Source organism: Melozone crissalis, unplaced genomic scaffold (genome assembly GCF_028551555.1).
Source record: "Melozone crissalis strain CALT ecotype California unplaced genomic scaffold, PUWL_Pcris_2 ptg000023l_1, whole genome shotgun sequence".
Lineage (NCBI taxonomy): Eukaryota > Metazoa > Chordata > Aves > Passeriformes > Passerellidae > Melozone > Melozone crissalis.
Window position 1 is genome coordinate 16,041,665 of NW_026535801.1, and position 15,174 is coordinate 16,056,838.

Consider the following 15,174-nt stretch of genomic DNA (forward strand, 5'->3'; position numbering starts at 1 on the left):
TGCAGTTCATCTCTGAATAGGGCTGTGCATAATACTACTTCAAGAAACATTAGCACAGATCTGCTGAATACAGTGATCAGTGTCTTCACCTACAGATACACCACAGCATCTGACACTGTTTTGACAGCATTTAATATATTTTTTACAATCTAATAAAAGAATGTGCAACAAAGAAAAGTAATATTAATTTATATTACAAGACACTGTAGTATAAATTTATAGCATTTCTCAACTATAAGTTAGGAATAATATTCATAAATATGAAGAACAAAGCCCCTAAATCAAAACAGTAACTTAGAAAGAACTGAAACAGGTTTTTAGAAGGGTGCAAAATGCTTTGAAAATATTAAGAACAAAACTCAACTGTTGCCCCCAAATTTCTTGCTATGAGTTCTGTTTTTTCACATCCCATCCTGAAGGGCAGACAATGCTAAATTTATGACAGCACAATTCCTCAGATATCTATAACAGGTTCCTCTCACTCACATTAAATCCCTCATTGTTTCTCTACGTAGCCTAATCTAGAAAGAAATAAAAGTAAAAATTAAAAAATATGGGTCTTTTCATACCTGCATATCCAATTTTATTTACAATGCCTTGAGAGAGAGAAGGACGTTATGTTACAATTACACCAAACTATCCGACATCAATCTCAGCTGTTTACTAAGACTAAGAATACCAAAAAAAAGTTACACAAACTTTCACAATTACACACTAATTTTTAGAACCATCACAAAATGACAAAAAAGTTAAAAACATTAAAATACAGAAAAAAATTACATAGCTTTAAGAACAACGAAGTAACTAAAAATATTTTACCATACCTCCTTTAATTTTTTTTTCCAGAGAGTTGATCTTTACAGATTATTAAAAAAAAAAATTCTTCAGCGACGAGCCTTTGTATTTTATTTTTATTAAAAAAAAAAAAAGTCACACACACGATAAAATATTTTGTTTTGGCCATTTCTCTCCCTCCTCCAAACTGACACTTTATAAAAACCTTCTGTACTTTTTTTCCCCCTCCCTCTCTCCCTCGCTACTACCTCCAAGATGGTAGGAAAGTTGTTGTTTTGGAGGGCAGAGGAGCCGCTCTCTGATGTTATGTCCTCTCAGTGCCTGTAGTGGTGCTATAGGAGGCTGCTGGCTCTCTTCTTGAGCAGCCCCAGCAGCCCTGCCTTCTTTGCTGGAGAATATATTCAGGGATTCCCCTTAATAATCACCTACCCTCTGAGCACTTTGTAGTTTTAAAATAATAAAAGAGCCCCCAAAGCTTCCTCCTCACAAAAAGCAGGATCTTCTCAGAGACAGGGGGGCAGCAGCTCCTCAGCACAGAGCCCGAGCACATTCCCAGTCCCTCTGCTGGGGAGGAAACTCTGATCTGTCAGCCCAACAGAGGGAAAGGGGGGAGAGGAGAGAGAGGAGGGAAAAAAAAGCAGCTGGAAAGGTAAGCCAGGCCCGGCCTGCATCCCCGGGCTCGCGTAGCGCGGCAGGCGGTGCGGAGGGTGCAGGGCGGGCGGGGAGGCGGGCTACTCGAGGCCGGGGATCGGTCGGAGCGGCGTAGGCCGCAGTAGGGGGTGCGGGGAGCCAGGGGGGTTTTTGAAGCTTTCGGGCGCCGGGAGGAGCGCCGGAGGGGGGTGAGACGGCCGCCGGGGCACAGCGGGAGGGTCGGGCGCGGCGCCTTTGCCCGGGAGGTGAAGGGCGGCGGGGGAGAACGGGGGCGGGGGGGCGCTAGGCCGCGGCGCGGCGCGGCCCGGCCGCTCCGTTCCCCGCCCCGCCGGGCCCCCCGCGCCGGGCCCCGGGCCCAGAGCGGGCCGAGCCCCGCTGCCGCCCGGGCCGGGCGGCTGGGGGGAAGCGGAGGGGGCGCCGCGGTTGGGGCCGCTCTTCCCCCACCCCCCCCCTCAAGCCCCCCCGCCCCCCGCGCGGGGCGACAGGGCCGCGGGACGGGGGGACGGGGGCGGCATTAATTTGGCGAAATGACTTTTAATAAGTGGTGCCGGGGTGGGGGGGCACCCCCTCCCCCAGCCCGGTGTGGGGCCGCCGCGGTGGAGGCGGTGCCGGTCCCGCGGGGCTGCGCCGGCCGCGGCCTGGAAAGTTTCGCAGCGTTTTTGGGGTGCTTTATCCCCCCACCGGCGCCGCCGGCCACCCCCCGCCCGCGGCCGTGGGGACGGTGCCGGCGGGGCGAGGGCACCTCGGAATGCGGCCGCAGGTTCCCCCCCGCCCGTCCCGTACCCCCTTTCCCCCCCGTCGGTGACCCCCTTCGGCCGGGCCGGCGGCGGCTGGATTCGCCGCACAACTTTTTGGGAGGTAGCGGGGGGCGGTTTTGGGGGTGCGGGGAAGCCCTCGGAGTGTCCCCCCCGCCCCCTAAGCTGCCGGCACGTGGGGCCCCGGGCCAGCCCCCGAGCACGGAACCAGGGGCAGGGGTAGGGGCTGCCCGGGCAGCACCTTCGGTGCCGGGCACATGCCGGGGCCGGCGGCTGCCTGAGCCCTGCCGGGGCCGGGCCGGGGTCCCTCGGCCACCCCGCTGTCCCGGGACCCGTTAGCGGGACAGGAGCCACAGCCACTGGCACCGCAGCCCGGGGAGGGCAGCGCTCCGGTAGCCCCTACACGGCAAGGGCTGTGTCTGGCCCCCTCTCATGTCCCTGTGGGCTGGGGTCCCGCTAGGCTGGGGGGTCTCTGTAAGGTGCTGCTGCCCCCCAGGATTGAAAATGAAAGGATCCTTTTTTTCAGGGAAAAGAACGTCTGGTAGTTGTGAAGTGAGTGCACTGGAAGACCCACCATCGCACTTCACCCCGCACAGGTGAAATAGCTCCGGTTTCTAATGCGGGAGGTGGCACGTTTCGGTCAGATATTCCTTAATGTGTCTTTTAGGTCAGAACTATAATGGCTTTGTACAAGTAACCTCAAATGAATTTTAGAAGTGACAGTGACACCTTAAAGCCTTATATTATACCATCTGATTAAAATACATAGACTTGGTTCTAACTTAGTTACTCAACAATGTGCAATGCAGGTTTACTTTAAGGCGTTTTAGTTTTTAAGGGTTGGGAGACTTAAAAATAAAATTGACAAAATTAGGGCAATGCACTGTTCCCCTGTAGACAGGTGCCCTCCCCTATGGGCTCACCTGTAGTGGCAGTGTTCCACGCTCAGGCCATACCCACCAGGTACCACTGCTGATGGCTGAACTGGAGAGCTCGTGTTTTGCGGGAAGCTGTCACTTACAAACTGGTGACATTCGTCCTTTTGCATGAACTGTTTGTAGTCCATACAAAGATCACACAAGTTTTATTAATTGTAAAGCTAAATTATTTACTGGAAGCAACACTAAATTTATGTACTGGGGGTCATTTTGTTGTTCAGTATTTTTGTGATGAGTGATTGAATTTGTGTGTAGGACCTGGTCCTACAGAACTGTGTGTACTGTGTTCTCATAGTCTGGTAAATCATCAGGAGGTACAAATTTATTTTAGGACCACACTGAAACTCCAATAGCTTATACCTGCTGAAAAGCTCCTCTGTGAGGAGCTCTATTGGTTTATTTACTGAATATTCCTGCTGAAGCAAGAATGATATTGTATTGTGAGAAAATAAGTTTATTTGTCTTTGTAGTATTGGGACTAAAAATAAGACAAAGGTATTTTGTTTAGCCTCATCTGGACAGGCAGGCTATGTGTTATTTGAATAAATAAAAGACTTGGACTTATTTTTTTTTCCCAAGTACAGATGCAAGGTGTGTTATGGTATGTTTAATTTCTACTTTATCTCAGGATATTGCTTTTGGTATTTTGAGATGTTTCTAAAGTACATTTCTGCTGTGTTGCAATGTCATAAAGGGTCCATTTGTTGCTGTATCTGAAGGCTGCTCTTTGCAGCCCTGCTCATCCTGGCAAAACCCAGGCCTGTTTATAACTACATTGAAATAACCATGCGTGACAACCTCCCTGTGAGGATGTGATAGCAGGACTGGGGCCTGGAGACCTTCTGCTCAAATAGAGAAATCCTTGTTCAAAAAACTTTCAAGATACAGAGCTCATCTTGAACCTTAGGTCAGCAATAGCCATGTTTAGGAAATTAGTTTTTGAAATCTGTAGGAACGTACTCTTAGTTAGTAGGAACTAACAGTAGTTACAAATTTTCCTATGTAAGTTCTTTCTTCTTTACAAATCCTCTGAAGTTTCTAAAATCCATAGAGTCTTAAATGTTTGTTGTTTTTTAGGGTTTGGGCTATCTTTGTCAGGTTTTCTCTAAGATACTATGAGGTACAGATGAGTGAACCAGCTGAAATGAAAATTCCTGTTTAAGTTCATGTGGTGTAGGAAAACAAAAACAACCTGTTCAGTTTGTGAGCAAAGACTTCTTATTTTCCTCCTCATAGTTATGTTTTCTGCTCTTGATTGTAACCAGTTACAAGTCTGTAAGTTCTGCAGCTGTTGCTATTATTAGGAATAATGTTTAAGTTTAATTCTGTATTTATTGTGTTATATTCTAAAGCATAATCTGTTTTCCCAGTGTTGCCTAAAACATTCTGCTGCTTTTCTGTTAATATATTGGACATCCTTATGCAATGTAAACTGCCTTTTGCCAGAACTGAAGTAATAAGCTTTCTAAAAAGGCAGAATGAGGGCAATATTGCTTCTTTCTTCCCAGGTACATCTTAACATATGAAAAAAAGTAGTCCAAAATACGATTCCAGGTGGTAACTAAAAATATCTTGTAAGATCTTAGCATGTTGAATGCCTTGATCTGTCAGGGTACCTGCATGTGTGTTGCAGTACCTGCACTTCAGAGGCCTTCCTGAGTAAGGACTGTACTCTAGTTAATGAAAGCGTTCTGTACAGGAACTCTTGTAGCTGATGTGCGTTGCTTCCCAGTGTCCTCTGTCTCAATTTGAGTGCTTTTACTGACAAAAAGACTCTTGTTTTCACAATTACAGCATTCTTGGTTTGCTAGCTGAGTGTAGTAGAGAATGGAGCTGTTAAAAGACTAGAACTAATCCAAACTTATGGTTAGATCACAGCACAGGGACAGAAGTTACAACTTTGTGGTGTTGATGTTGATCACAATTAGATGTAGTACGGCTTCTCTTGATAGAACAAAACATTTCAAATAGAGGTATTACTTGCTATGAAATAGAGAAAATGAATGTTTTAGATTCATACTTAGAAGTATACTTCTTACTAACACCAATTGAAAAGTTTTGCTATAAAATAGCTTTAAATGCCTGTCTTTTTGTCTTGAACTTTGTGGCTTCTGTTCATCTTGGAGTGGATGAAATTCCATGTTTCCAAACATCTTGCACTCCGTGTGCTTGCTCAGTTTCAGGAAATGGGTCTGACAGTGACAGGCACTTGTTCTTTCTTGGTCAAGAGGAAATGACAAAACTACTATTTATGTTATTTGTGCTTGTGGAGAAGCTGAGACTCTTGTAGATCCATGTTCTACTTCTGGCTCCAAGCTGATGGTTTTGGGAACCTATAGAGGTGATTGTACCCTGTCTTTGAGATGTCATGCATGAGCACACCAAGCAATTTAACATGAAATTTAGGCTAGTATTAGCAAATGCAAACAACACAGTAAAGACCTCTGTAGTTGTGGATTTTGTTTGGATGCAGTGTGTGAAGCTCTGAGCTCAGTCCTCTTAATTATACATCTTTTAACCACCAGCATGTAATTGCCTTGCAATTTACAATGCATTTGGGGATTCCATTGCCTAAAAGGGTCTTACGTACATTGAATGTCAAGTTCTGAGCATATGTTTAAGAATGTTTCAACCCACATGATTTAAAATACTCTAATATTTTCAGCACAGCATTTGTGCAAAATTAACGATCTGAGTTTTGAGGCTCTGGTGCTTTGGGTTTTCTGTTAGTGAGTAAGCCATTGCCTTCCCTGTAGATTACTCACAGTGTCAGGTACCAGATTTCTGTATGACATAATGCTGCTACTTGGGTATGGTTGTATTAAAGCTCATCCTCCAAAGTTTGCTGCTACACTGTTTTCCAGCCTCTCTGAAGGAGTGTTTAACTCTTTTGGACGAAAGTGTGTGGAGTGCAGAGCTACAGCTGTGTTGTCTTTGGAGCTGATGTGCACTGCAAGGGAGCTGATTATGCCTGCACTGCAAAGCCAGTGCTAAAAGCAAGTTGGAAGCTGGCTTCTTCCAGAGGATGATAGTAGGTGTTGGCAGTTGGACAGGTGTGTTCCTGTGTGTATTGAAATCTTCCATTTCTCTTTTTGCAGTCACTGTGCAAACCACCTTCAGTTATCTTATGGACAACCAGTGGCTGCACTCAGCAGGACAAATAGCTCTGCTCTTAAGTGCTGATGTCTCAGAGTGTGACTTTGCTCTGTGTCCTGCCTGTCCTTGCTATAAAGCCTTGCTGGGGTGCTAAGTTTGTTACTCTTCTTCACACTTCCAGATAGGACTTTAGCCAGAGGGAGGAGATTTTCTTGCAGTCAGCTGCTCAAGAATAAAAAATGGGACAAAGGGAGAAGTGAACGTGTTATGAAGTTACAAATATTAGTGATAAACTTATAAGAATGTGAAAAATACCCTGCTGGGTCAGATTACTTTGGATCCAATTGAATGTTCTGTTTAGGGCCGTAGGAATTAGTGATGCTACTTAGGAAGGGCTTTAAAGCCCAGACACTTTCCTTGTGCTTTCTTCTCTTACTCCTCCACCACCCATATTTGTTTTAATGGTCATGCTAGAGAGTGCATCACTTATGTCCCCATTGTCCATGAACTTTTCTATTGCCTTTTTGAACCTGATGGTAGTGTCTGCTTCCATAGTCTCATGTGACTGCAAGCTCCAGCAGTTCACTGCCTGTGAATAGTAAAAATGAAGAAATATTTCTTTGATATGTTTTGAGTCAATCTCTTACTGACTTCATCAGGTACCTCTAGCTGCGATGTTTTGTGATCTCGTATGGCTGCTCTGTATTTACCTTATTCCCTACCATGTTTTTTTATTTCGCAAGGGCACACGTTTTTGGATTCCCTTCTGTTCTTTGCCCTGTTGTTTCTAAGTAGCTCAGAATCTTTTATTTAGAATCAGTTGTTTAAGGAAAATCTAGGTTCCTCAAGAAGCAGCTTCTGGTTTCTCATTCACGGGTTGTGGCTAAAGTTAGTTTGAGCACATGCAGGCATAATTTTTTTTTTCCCGTTGAACCTTCCTACATCTTCAATGTAGAGTATAAATGCAAAACCGAAAACAGCTTCCAGAAAGTTTTGTATTCTGATATTTTTATAGTGAAGTACAGCTGCTTAAGCATTTGCTTTTTCCAGGGGAAGTCCATGTTTCCGTCATCTCTTACTGAATCCTGTGGGACAAAAATAATTTCTCCCCCACCCACTATTTAGCTAAGTGTAGTTTCAGTTCTCCTCAGTTCAGTGACATGTGCCTATTCCATGCTTGTGCTACTTTTTACGTAGCAGCAAAAAGCTCTGATAAGAACTCCTGTAAATTATTAAAAACAAAACACTGCATTAGATGAAATCAGAATGAAGAGATTTAAGTATCTTCGCTATTTTTATATATATATTTATACACACACACACTCTCTCTTATATGGTATGCCATGGAAGTAAAAAAAAAAGCTCTTCTTAGATTAAGTCCAACTTCAGTCTCTGTTCCTGGCAATGTATCCACATAGTGACATGTCTTTTGGGGAGTCTGTTTAAGAATTTACCAATAAAGATATAATTACAAGTTTGAGAAAATTGCTGTGTTGTTTTTTTACTATAACATTGGTTGGCTACAATATTTGTTGGCTTTCTTGTTCCTTGCACTGTACTTGGAGTAATTGATTACTGTCAGGATTTTTAACATGGCTGTTTTTGCATGAGCTTCTTTTAGTGTATGTATAGACCCAAAAACTCACGTTCATGCTCGTTGGTTTCCCTGGGGATTATTGTCAGTATTTTTGTGTGAGTGTTTCAAATGGCATTGCTCTTGTGCCCTGTATCTCTCAGACAAGTGAGAAGTGAAATACTGTGCCTGCCTTGACACAGTCAAGTAAAATGCAAAAATAAGACTTAATTATGAGTTAAATCCAAAAATAAGACTGGGGCCACAAGAATAAATCTAGGATTAGTGGCTGGGAACTGTGGAGCAGTTTCCTTACAGAAACTTAACGGAGGCACACAAGGTATGCATTTCTCACTGTTTACTTTGGAACCATCCTAAGGAGCTCTTTCTTTGGTCTATTGCCTGCTAACCTTCAGAAGAGAAATACAGCTGGGTTGTACAAAAGAGGAGAAAGTTAGTGATCCATCAGAAACTCTGCAAAGCATGATAGTGGTAGTTTAAAAGAAGGTGATAAATAAACCAGAAGAAAATAGAGAGCAACATGTGGGTCACTCCAGCTGCAAGATACACTTGGTCTTTCAAGTTTTATGTCCAGTCCAGTATGCCACCTAATCCAAGCTTTGATAAACTGAGAGAAGCAGACTCTCCAGCAAAAGGCTTTCTGTCAGTGTTGTGTCTGTGGGTCACAAGTAGTTGAGACTCATTTGATTACTTTTGCTGCCATAGTAATAGAGGAGTCCATCTCTCAAGCACATGGGATGCAAACACTGACCACAGCTCCTGTATGGTCATCGTGTTCCCATGGGATTTATGTGTTTCCTTCATGTTGTTGCGGAATACTGGAGGATATATCAGTATCTGCCTGAGCCAAGGTGACTGAAAGGAATGTTCGGTCCTTAACATGCTAAAGAGATTGTTCCCTTTTCCCGTTCTGTCTTTTTGAAGCAAACAGTCAACAGTGAACTTTCTTGTTCTTAAGACTGACATGTTGTAGAAAGCCATACTCCAGTGATTGGTTGATTTCAATATATGTGTGTGTATATATATAGTGCCTTTGAGAAAAGTTGGGAAAGGTGATTGAAATTGGTCCAGGTGACTGTGGGTGTTTGTTGTGGCTCTCTGGTGTAAGCAAAGCATGAGGCTCCTGCCTCTGGGGCTGGCCGCTTCCCTGTGTGCTTGGAAAGGGAAAATGTGTATCAAGAGGAAATACAAAGTTACCATTGTTGTCAAATGATTGTTCAGGTTGCTTGCAGTAGTTACATTCTGTAGCACCTGTCTCCATTCATATGCTCGGTAGTGCTGTTTGTGTGCATGTACAGTTGTTCCAAGAATTTTAAGTGTGTTTTTAAGTCTTTTAATACTCTTCTGTCTTTCTGCATCTACAGCTAGATATATGCTAATGAAGGCCAGATTTATGTTGTTTACTCTGTGGGATAGGATGTTTTGTTTTGCCCTAGTGACTTAAAATTGGTTTTCTAGATCCCCCAGTGCCGTAGTGCTTTGTCATTTTCTCATGGTACTTTTTTTACAGCAGAAAGTGGAGGCTTGTACCTTTACAAGAGCAAAGTGCATCTTTCCCTCAAAGTCTGTGTAGGTTTCCTCCTTGCAATTCTGTTCTTGCCATTTTGGGCCTCAGGAACAAATAATTTCTTTGAGGTGGTAATCTGTACATTTGTCACATGCCTCTAATTTATTACATATTTCCTGAATATCATCTCTATGAATATTCCTTTCCTTGGTGTACAGCACATATGAAAGTGAACTGAGTGCTCAAAAGAGTTCATTCCAGTGCTTCAGGATGACCTTCCTGAATGAAAGCTACCTTTTGCAGGTTAAGCTTAGTGTATCACAGTAGCTGCAGAATATATGTACTGTTAATTTTTTTGACACTACTTTGGGATGGTTTGGGAGTTTTGTTTGGTTTTTTGAAAAGATTATTGCCAAAGACCTCCATAATCTTGGGATCTGAAAAAGTACCTTACAGCTGCATGGATTTGCACTGTAGGAACCAGCTTTGGGAACTGTAGGAACCACTGTAGGACCCCAGCCTCTTGCTGAATTGGCATTTCAGCCCTTCTGGCATTCATGGGAGTACTGACTGATATTAATGCCTGCATTTCCCTAAAATAGGTACAGTGTGGTAGGATAAACTTTGAATAACCATGATGACCTTAGGTAGGACTGCACATGGATGCTTGCAGAAATTGTAAGCAGCTACAAAATCTGAAAGACTGGTCATCAGGTGTGGTAAAGACAGCTTTTCTTGAAAAAAGCGTTGTTGCAGTGATTGGCAAAGTAATTTTGCAGAGCAAAGACAGTCTGTGGTGGTTTTGTAAACAAAGATACCTTGAAGTAAACCCTCTGCAATCAAATGGGTTAATCATCTTTCAGCTTGATTTATGAAAACAAGTGATCTAATCTGACACTTAACCTTTTTTAACTTGTAGCTTCTAATCACTTTCTGGTAGATGAGTGAAGTTCTGTTAAAGTGATTTAAGTGTGGTGGCAGTAGAATTTTCTTTCCCCCAGTAATTTCTTTAATGTTTTCCAAGATCTGTGAGTACTGATTGAAAACTATTGTGCTGTTGTTTTATTGGATGCTAGCTGAACCGTGGGCTTGGTGACTACGTGTGCCTGTTTACTTACTGTAGGAATATCTGTTTTATTCTGACTGACAGTGACCCTTTTGATGTTTTCCTTAGACAATCTGCTTCATCTTGGTTCATCATCATTCCAAGATAGTGGTGTCCTTGGGGCTCTCTCTTAACATTGACATGGTACAGAAGATTTAAAATCAGGTATTGTTTTGGATCCTTCTTTCCGGCTTGAATGAAACGCACAACCTAGAACTGAATGCAGTTTTTCTTCCCTTATGTGATTTGTCTCAATATTTTGGTTCTTTCAGCTGATGTTCACAAGGAATAGAGTCACGTGATGTATGAAGGCAAACACATACACTTCTCTGAGGTTGACAATAAGCCCTTGTGCTCGTATAGCCCCAAACTGTGCAAGCAGAGGCGACTTAACGGCTACGCCTTCTGCATCAGACACGTTCTGGAGGACAAGACTGCCCCCTTCAAGCAATGTGAATATGTGGCCAAGTACAACAGCCAACGCTGCACCAACCCCATCCCCAAGTCTGAGGACCGTAGGTGAGTTGTGCTTTCCTCTCTGCAAAGTGGGAAGCGGCTGGGAAGTTCTATTGAAGTTGCTGCCTGGTTTCAGGATGAGGGAGGGACTAGTCTGAGTGAATTGTATTCCAGGATGTTCCTTTGAGAATTTTGTTTTAAGACCAGTAAACTTTATTTTATGTTCTGTGGGAGTCAAGTACTCAGTGGGAGGGCAGTGACTTAATCCCAAGGAAGTTTATGGGAGAGTTCACTGCTTTTCACAAATTCACTATAAACTGTGGATCAAACCTGCTGCACAATATCAGCTGTTCTAACTCATTTGCTTTGTCACTCACAGTTCATGTTCTTCAAAAGGCCTGCTTGTTTAGCCAGCAGTCCCAAAAGCACAGTTCCATCTGCTTTTTCAGGACAAGTAGTTGAAAATGCTTATATTCTGGACACAAGGGGCAGTGACACGTAGGGACAAATCCAGAATTACAATTCAGTATTGGTGATTTGGTACTGATCTCTAGTATTATTTTACTGGAAGAAAATAAATATTAGTTGATAACAGATGAGCCAGCTGGGAAAGCGCCACATACTCCTTTTCTTCTTTGCTTCCCTTATTTCTCTCCCCCTCCCTGCCCAAATGAAGATGCCCAGAGTGCCTGGGTATTAAATTCCTAGCAAAATATAGTCCTTGAACTTGTTGAGAGTTGGGAATTAAAAGTAGATTTCCTGAATTGCAGCCCATACTGTAACCACAAGGGCATTCTTCCTTGCTCCTTAAGGCTTCCTGAACACCAGTCTCATTGGTGCTGCTCGGGCTGAAGTAGCAGAATTTGTCTAATCTGGTCTGCCATCAATATATGACTTTATTTTTCAGAGCTGTCATTGCAGGTTTTGCCAGCAATGTAGTGTTTAATTAACATGTATGTTAACTATCTGAAGCTTGTTCTTGTAGAAATGCTTTTTAAAACCTAAAATATGAATAAAATGTGCCAAAAAAATCAAGCCACTCTCCACTGACCTTTCACATTATTAGCTGCCATTCACTAACCTTTTGCATTATTAGTGGTGTTCCCACTGTGCCCTACATATAACTTCCTCCTCAGCTCACAGCTCCCTCTCTTGTCTGAAACAACAGTTGGACTGTGCTCTAAATTAACTTGCACTTCACCTGCCATTTCAGCTGAGGAGACTGATGAAGTGAGAAAAAAACATGAATGTTTGTCAAAAGCTGTAGGGCAAATGCTCAAATGGCACAAGATGAATAACTTGAAGCTGTAATTTGACAGTCAGTGAGTGTTTCTTTGCTACTGTACAATTGAGGCTCTTTGGAAATAAGCTCACAGAAATGATCATAGAAATTGTTAGCACAAATGGTATGCTGTAATTTCAGATGCAAGAGCTGACTGAAACAGTTCCTGTTTACCAGGGGTCATACTAAAAAACAATAGAAGTAATAGTACTTAATGACACTTTTTTATGTCTCATATGTTCCCATGGAATTTGTGATTTTTCTTTACACCTTGAATTGAGTTCACACTTTGTTCTTTTTGATTTTTCTCAAGTTAAAGTGAAGTGTGGTCATGACATCTGGTGTATGTTATATTAGAATAATTCAGTTGCATGTCGAGTGTCACATTACAGTACTTGAAGAGGACAGCAGGTGTCTGAAAGAGAAAAACTTTTAATTTCAAATGAGAGGATGTGATAGTTGAAAGAATATTTTAGAAGACTGTTTCTTGGGGCAGAGTTTAATTTTAACAATAACATTTAATGAATGCTAGTGATAAGACTGTGGCTGTTCTAAACTTCTTTTTGGCAAGCAAACCTGTATCTGTTTCTTAGAAGACTTTTTTCACACTCTGTTCAATATAAAGATGTTTGTAGTGTCTGAGTTCTTCACTCATAGCTTTTCATTTCTGTGTACAGAGTTACTGTCAGATGGTCATTTTGTCACAGTTTTAGACATGGAACTGTACAGGATCAGAAGCAGGCTGTATGATGCTCTGACAGCTATCTTCTTTTATACTTTTAGAAATTGTTAAAAAAAAGTATTTCAAGATGATGCATGCATTATATGCCAAAAGCTTCATAGTCTGTCCACAGATAATTAAGAAGAATTATCACTTGACCCCAGACAAATGAGATGCTACTGGCCACAAAGATGGTTAATATGATGCCATATTATTACAGTTCTTATTAACCATTAACATTCTACAAATTAAATCTATTAATATATGTGACTTCATTGCCTTATTTGAAGTCTGATTTTTCTATTCACTGTATTTTTTAGAGAATATATATATGTGGGACGATACACACATGGGTTTTATATCTCTCTCTTCTCTGAAGACATCTCCTACTTATTTCTTAACCAGATACACACAAAGATAATGAAATGCAACTTGATTTCTAAATATAGGTTTACTACAATATAGTTGAGTTAAACACTACTTTGTCTTTAATTCTTCTCACTTAAGAGAATTATTAAATTCTTTGTTAATATACAAGCTGCTCCCAGTTTGTATGTGTCTTTTTTAAAGTAAGAGATGGAAATTGATACCAAACTGGGGTGTACTAAGAAGCAGAATGCATTTGTAGGTAGAAAACCTGACTGTCTAAATTCTTGCCTTCCCAGTGGATGCAGGAAACAGTCCAGCTGAATTCTTCAGAGCCCATCATGTTTTGTGTGCTTCATGTTATGATAATTTTAATGGATATCAACCCACCATATTTGTGGACTTAATTTGACATTACCTGCACAGAATAAGTGCCTTTGGTGCTGATTGAGGAAGGGGAAAACCCCCTGAATTAGATACTTATTGTGATACTGTCAGCTGAGCATAACTCACAGACAATTCACACTCAGTGACAAACTGAGCCTCTAAGACAGGCTAGTTGGAATTGGCTCTTGTAGGGCCAGCTTGACCCTATTGGGTTTTGTGCTCAGAGCTATGTGAAAAGCACTGTGCTACTTGCAGGTTCAGTTCCTGTCTCCCCAGTAACCTGACTTCCATGGGCTTGAACTGCTGATGCAGACTCTGCAGCACCGCGTGAAGTCAGAGCCACTTTAGCTCAGGGCTGACTGAAAAGCCATCCTGGAATGTGCAGGATGAGGAAATGTGGGTCCATGCCTTCCTGGCTGTGTGCAGGGCTAGCAAGAGCATGACATGGTCAAGGCTGAAGTGGTGCTAGTGAGAGCTGTGCCTAGCCAAAACTGCTTGTGTGCAGTCTGCTTTACCCAGACAAGACTGAACTGCTCTTCCTGCTTTCTTCTTGCTCCTGTTAGTCCAAGGTGGAACAGCCTTGGTTATACTGGAAGACAGGGAGTTGGCAGAGCCTAAAGCACAGAGCCAAGTCAGTGTGTACTGGAATCTGAATGTTGTAGCCTGGCATCTGTGGGTTTGTGTCCAGCGGAGCCAGTTGGCTCTCAGTGAGGCAGCATGGTCAGCTGTAAGAGCCAAAGCTTTATTCTCTGCCATATAAAAATGATTCTGTTAGAGTTAAAGGAACAAGACAAACCCTTACTAGCCTAAAACTCAGAGAATTTTAGCAAGCTTATTACCTTTCCACAGACTTATTCACCTTTTCTATTTATTTTCTTACTGTTTTTGCAATGAAAACAGACTATGCAGTTCTACCTCCTCACATCAGCACAAGCACAAGATGACAGTAATTTAAATTCTGGACAATATAAGGGAAGCATTTGTGTTGAGCAGAACACTCGTTTTATTGGCATAAGAGGGAAAAAAATTCCCTTGTGTTTGTTTAGTCTGTTTATTGGTTTTTTTCTTCTGCCATGCTAAAAGTGCCGTGGTAACTGTTCAAACAACATATTTAAAAAGGGCTTAATTTTAAATATGGAAACAGTGCTTGTTGACTTTAAGGGAAGCTTTATACAGCCCTCTATTATATAATTTTATTTTTAGAAGTGCATCTCTCAGTATGAATTTACAGTATTCCAGTGTGTTCTAATAAGGACTGCATAAGTTGTTGGCTTTTAGCTTGCCTCATCTAAGTTTATTTTTTACTTACAACATAATGTAATGAAGAAATTATTTAGGCAATAGCAATAATAAGTAGCAGTGCTTTTCAGTGTTTTCTGATTTGTGAAACCTTAGGAGTGTGGGTCTTGAAAGAAGCTGTACATATATGGAGACCATTAAACAGCATATATGAATTTGCTTTCTCTTTTTTCCCTTTTAAGGACCCTTTAGAGCTGTTCACTCATTGTTTCTTTAGAAATG

The 15,174-nt window shown here is 42.1% G+C and overlaps 1 protein-coding gene across 4 annotated transcripts in view; it reads left to right on the forward strand.

Moving 5' to 3' along the window:
- The first annotated feature begins 1,005 nt into the window (after nt 1-1,005).
- The window catches only part of INO80D (INO80 complex subunit D), a 45,999-nt gene continuing 31,830 nt past the window's right edge, over nt 1,006-15,174 (forward strand). For 3 of the 4 annotated variants that reach the window (XM_054277624.1, XM_054277627.1, XM_054277626.1), the window contains exons 1-4: nt 1,006-1,444; nt 2,728-2,797; nt 10,511-10,606; nt 10,714-10,960. In XM_054277624.1, coding sequence (XP_054133599.1) covers nt 10,743-10,960 — 218 coding nt within the window. In that variant the 5' untranslated portion in view covers nt 1,006-1,444; nt 2,728-2,797; nt 10,511-10,606; nt 10,714-10,742. Of the gene's footprint in view, nt 1,445-2,546; nt 2,798-10,510; nt 10,607-10,713; nt 10,961-15,174 lie in introns of those variants that run through there. The other variant, XM_054277625.1, reaches the window with a different exon arrangement.